Raw genomic sequence first — 5,788 nt, 5'->3', positions numbered from 1 at the left:
TGTTAAATCATGTTGAAAAAAACAAAAAAAATCAGCACACTAAAAATTGAATTAAAAACAAAAGGACCACAGAAATAATCTTGAATTCAATACTCAATTAAACCCTCTTACAAGGACTGCTCATTAATTGAGTAATTGAATGCTTCAATTATAACCATGAACCATGAATTCATCAAACACTCTTCACAGTTGCGAAAATCAAACACACTTGCAGAAATTAAAATTCACACTTGCATAAATGTAAACACACCCTACATGCCCTGATCCATAAGAGGTCGAGCCCATTACGGTATCTCGAATGCGATGCGTAGGCTGTTCCCCACATCTTACCGCCTTAACACCTCGGAGTTAGGAACATGTCTAAACACACTTGCATGAAAAATCAAACTAAACTTCAATACATCGTGCCTCCCCGGCAAAACTCACATATTCTTGAGATATATAAAAATATGTACATTTTCTAATAATTAATCATAAATTCACTTATAATACAAAAATGAATAAAATGGAAAATAGGAAGGTGAAACCCAAATGTATGTATGAAAGTGATATGATAACAGGTTAATGGGATGATCAAATGTAAGGAATAGTGAAGAAAAAGGTGGATGAAAATATGACATTTCTGAGTCCCAACAATGTTCAAATAAGAAAATTCAAGCTTTAGAAGAAAATCTAAAAGAAACCAAAATACAAACAAATAATATAACATACAACTTTAAAGTGTCCATTAATGTAACCTTAGAATGTCCATTAATATTGGTTGAAATTCTCAATCCATAAATCATAAAGACATACACAAAAAAAAATATGCAACATGGAAAAATTTAAAAATCTATATTTATATTAAATTGTAAAAATTCTCCTAAATTTTATATTAAATAACTTTCAGAAAAAATTCATATTATTTAATATAATTTTGATAAAATTTTAAATAACATAAATTAATAAAGAATAAAAATTAACTTATAAACTAAATTTAACCCTAAATTTTTATATATAATATCATATTTTTAAAATGCTTCCCTTACTAATAGCAATCCAATACTCCACTTGCCAATGAATTTGGATGGGCCAAAATAAATTATATTTCATTACCCAACATTCCATTTAATGAGTTTTACTACACCAAAATTACACAACATTCCCTTTAATGAGTTTCACTCCAAAATTACACAACATTCCCTTTAATGAGTTTTACTACACCAAAATTAGTTATATTTCATTGTCTGATTCTTGTGTTTGAATGTAACCATATTTTTGTAAAGGACGCACTAACGTAAACTTCCGTTGCAAGTTATTTATGGATTGACTACACCTTTGACTACAAATGAACATGAACGGTATTTATGAACATGGGTTTCACTATACCCGTTAGGAGCCAACGATAAGCATAGACATGGGCGCTAGTTAATGCACAAGATTTTAGTAGGGTTTAGTGGAGATTTTGAAGTCGAATAACATGGACAGATGCATGAATTCGACAGCTTTCTTCCCACATTTCATGGCAGGCACGACATTCTGTCATAACCTTTATGGCTTCACGACCTCCAACGCGTCAGGACTGGATGGGATCGCAGTCCCGCGACACTATTGGATTTGCCCAGGAATGCTCCATTTTCCTTCGTCATTTATTCGGTTCCGGCAGCAAAAGTTCTCGCAGTCCGATAAAATCCCTTGCCGAAAGCATTTTCTGTCCAAGGGACTGGATCTCGATGGATATAAAAATTCTAACCAGTAGATGTTGCACACGTAAAGCTTGGGTTAGGTGGGAGAGGGTTTGCGAAACTCATATATGGGAGACCGATCTTGGAGGCTTATTACAAAAGTTTCAGTTGGGGTTGGGAGAAATTAGACACTATGTGTGGAGGCACGGTAACTTGGAATTCTGGCCCAGTTAGTAAGAGTGAGCGAGCCATTTTGGAGGATTTATGGACTAGTTTGAATGGAGTTCGTCGGCATTTTCATGAGTCCTTCTTTGATTTGTACAGTTCAGATGACGATGATGATTTTTTGGATTTTCCTGATCTTTTTCAAGAAAATTTAAGTGCCAAGGGTTTACGGATTGCCAAGAAAGAATGCCCTTTAGCTGGAGGTAAGCTGTGATTTTTTATTTTAATGTGCATGCCTTTATTTGTATGTCCATTACGAATCTGTTAATATGCTGAAAAGGTTATCCTTCCCATGGACGGTAGAGTTCTTTAAATCTTCTAGGGTTCACCTAGGGGCAGAGGCAACCAATGAGTTTTTACATTTTACCTGGGCTTGCTCAATTCGTTTGGGGGAGCGTTATTTATAAAGTGCTTCAGAGGCAGAGTTCTCTAAATCTTCTAGGGTTCACCTAGGGGCAGAGGCAACCAATGAGTTTTTACATTTTACTTGGGCTTGCTCAATTCTTTTGGGGGAGCGTTATTTATAAAGTGCTTCAGAGGCAACTAATGAGCTTTTACATTTCTCTTGGGGTTTGCTTGATTCTTCTAGCGAGGTTATTTGTAAAGTGTTTCCGTTAGGTTAAACCGCTTGAGCTATATAAGATTGTAAGGTTCGAGAAAAGTAAACCTCTCAAGCAGAAATTTTTGTTTGACAAAAGTTGTGAAGAATTTCTTGTGCAATGTATTAGAAAATTCTACTGAGCAAGAAAGTGCAGTGAAATTAAAATGATGGCCGGGGAATGAGTGCCTAATAAGCAGATAGTTTTGTTGGGCAAAATCCGTGAAGAATTCATGTGCAATGTATTCAAAATTTCTACTAAGCAAGAAAGTGCAGTGAAATTAAAACGATACTATGGTGAGCATGTTTGTAAGTCCATGCATACTGATGCATATTGAACATACTGTAAACAAATAGTGCATTTCAACTCTTTGGCAGTCATGTTTTTTTTCTTGTAGAGAGGGTTGGGGTATTAAATGTTAACTCACATTCATTGCTCTTTGTGTTGCAAATTTCGTTGCTCATGCACAATCCATGTTTTCCGTTCAGTAATTTTCTGCCTGTGTGTTTGAATTCATTTCTCTGCATGTTGAGAATGGCATACAGGTTTAAATTTCCGCTTGTTGCAGGTTTAAATTTCCGCTTGTCGCAGGTTTAAATTTCTGCATGTTTAGAATGAGATAAAGGTGAGAATAAAAAATTTAATGTACAATGTCTTAGAAAATGCCTGGAAGTCCATATCCACGCGTACCGATGTATACTAGACATATTATAGACAAGTAGTAATTGGATTGTAAAATGAAGTGCATTTCAGCTCTTTAGCAGTTTCACATTTTTCTGGTAGTGCAGGTTCTGGTATTAAATGTTAACCTTATGCTCATATTCTTGGGTATTGTGATGCAGATTTAGTTGCTTGTGAATAATCGATATTGCCATTGACCAGTTTTCTGCATGTTTGTTAAAATCCATTTGTGCATGTTGAGAGTGGCATAAAGTTGGAATTCAACAATATTCTTCATTTCACGGTCTAAGCAGATCCTTGTCTATTATAAATCCATTTGCTTTGCACCATGCATTTGTGAACGCCAAATTTTGTAATATGCATATAGAAATTCTACAGTCTCTTGAAACAATTGCTCTTTTTTAATGGCTTAGAAGTAGAGGCATTTGAATGGCTGTCAAATGTCAAGCTTGTTTCATATATAGCATCTAAGTGTGTGTGTATTAGTGAGTGTGCATACTTTCACCATTCATGAAAGTGTATCCCGCAATTGTGTGCATATATGACTGTTTATGATACTTGTTTGTCAGAGATTATGAACAGAACTTCTACTCAGCTTCACAATAATTTGAGACATTCATATTCAGTTTTTTATTCATATAGTTATAATGTGCTTATGAATTTATTGTTGTTTAAAGGGGGGCTTGCTACATATCCTTCCCATTATAAAGGAACAACTAACACCACAAGAGATTCGCAATGCAAAGGAGCAGCCAAGACCACAAGTGGTAGGAAGAAGAAGAAGACTATGTATAGAGGTATAAGACAACGCACATGGGGCAAATGGGCTGCAGAAATCAGAGATCCCAAAAAAGGAATGAGGGTTTGGCTGGGTACCTTTGATACAGCAGAAGAAGCTGCTAGAGCTTATGATGCAGAAGCCAGGAAGATTAGAGGAAAGAAAGCAAAACTCAATTTTGCTGATGACTTGTTACCTCCCAAGAAGAGTAAGAAGGTGGTAAAGAAGCTTAAGGATATGATTACAGAAGACTCACATAAAAAGACATGCATGCACTTGTCAGAATGTTCAGCAAGCTCAGGTATTGTTCAGAGCCAGAAATCCAATGTGAAGGCTACTGCAGGTCTGTTGAATGAGGCCCAACAGTTCTGTCAATTTGATTCACCCTTACAAAGTAGATCTGGTGAGTCATCAATTCTAACTGATGTGCATATCAGCTCAGTTCAAACACCACCTGTATCCTTTTATGATGAGGTGCAAGACATCAATACTAACAACTTGCTAATGCTTATGCCACCTTCTCAGAAGGTTGTGTCTAAAGTTAAGTCCCTTGAAAATCATACTAACTCTTGGAATTTGAATTCTGATTATAATTGTATTTATTTTGATGACTTATGTTCGCCTCAAGGGGTTGATGATGCTGGAACCCGCAAAACATTATCTGCACTCAGCACTACTATTATGGGAGATGGGGCTGATTTCATGAATGTGGCAGCACAATTAAAAATGGGTATTTCTGAAGGCATTCATCATGATGATAGCTCCTTGCTTGACTGCAAGGTTATGAAACCCCAAACAAGCCAGGAGACCTTGGAATCCAATTCAGTTGAGGAACCGGTTCTGGATTCTTTTCTTGGGTTGCTTCAATATTCAGATTTTGAGTGTGAGACTGATCAATCAACTGGACGTGTTGATGTCAATGGAACGTACTTTCCTGAGAAAGTAAATATTCCAGAAATATGGAATTTTGATGATATGCACATGTAGGGCAACTAAGTAATGTTACCTTTAACACTGCTCATATACCTCGTTGTATATATCTAACAAGAAAACAGCCTATTTCTTTTAGGAGTTTATTTTGCAGTTGCAATTTAAGATTGAAGCAATTTTGATGATATGCCGTTGAACACTGCTCGTATACCTGGTTGTATATATCTAACAAGCAAACAGTCTATTTCTTTTAGGAGTTTATTTTGCAGTTGCAATTTAAGATTGAAGCAATTTTGATGATATGCCGATGTAGGGTAACTAAGTAATGTCACCTTGAACACTGTTTGTATATATCTAACGAGCAAGCAGTTTATTTCTTTTATGATGTTATTTTGTAATTGTAATTTAAGATTGAAGCCATTTTGATGATATGCTGATCAAGGGCAACTAAGTAATGTCACCTCGAACACCGCTTGTATACCTGTTTGTATATATCTAACAAGTAATCTATTTCCTTTAGGATATGTTAGTTTGCAGTTGCAATTTAAGATTGAAGCTTCTCACTGCTGACTTTGTGTCCAAGAGTGGTAAAGTTTTGCATCCACGTGAATCTTCCTTAATCCTTTTGAACGTTTGATGAATATAGTTCCCATCTTTCAATACAACTTAGGCCATTTTAGTTAACCAATGCAAGCTGGATCTAGCTCCATCAATGTAAAAGACAAATTGTGTGCTCTAATTCTAAATAAATGATGAATGTATAAAGTTTTGCTACTTATGCAATGCTGATCTCATCATTCTTTTTGTCTCTAGCTTGATATAGTCAAGCTGTTCTTTTTGCATGATTCAGTCATTTGAATGAAGATGTTATTTGTAGCTCTTTCACACATTCCATGTTTGTGAGTCTTGCA

The 5,788-nt window shown here is 35.6% G+C and overlaps 1 protein-coding gene across 2 annotated transcripts; it reads left to right on the top strand.

The window, feature by feature from the left end:
- Positions 1–1,367: 1,367 nt before the first annotated feature.
- On the top strand, positions 1,368–5,259 carry LOC149158915 (uncharacterized). Of its 2 annotated transcripts, XM_089436356.1 has the most exons (3): positions 1,370–2,092; positions 3,847–4,350; positions 4,576–5,259. In XM_089436356.1, exons 1-3 carry the CDS (start codon positions 1,858–1,860, stop codon positions 4,932–4,934), a joined length of 1,098 nt encoding a protein of 365 aa, XP_089292482.1. In that variant the 5' UTR covers positions 1,370–1,857; the 3' UTR covers positions 4,935–5,259. The 2 variants fall into 2 exon arrangements, with proteins under 2 accessions (XP_089292481.1, XP_089292482.1); XM_089436355.1 differs by having other exon boundaries at positions 1,368–2,092; positions 3,847–5,259.
- The last annotated feature ends 529 nt before the right edge of the window (positions 5,260–5,788 follow it).

This window comes from Pinus tabuliformis, chromosome 5_2 (assembly GCF_031772625.1).
Source record: "Pinus tabuliformis cultivar Carrire ecotype Pingquan chromosome 5_2, CPIR1, whole genome shotgun sequence".
Taxonomy (NCBI): domain Eukaryota; kingdom Viridiplantae; phylum Streptophyta; class Pinopsida; order Pinales; family Pinaceae; genus Pinus; species Pinus tabuliformis.
The sequence above is the reverse complement of the archived record's forward strand: the minus strand, read 5'-3'. Positions and strand labels throughout refer to the sequence as shown.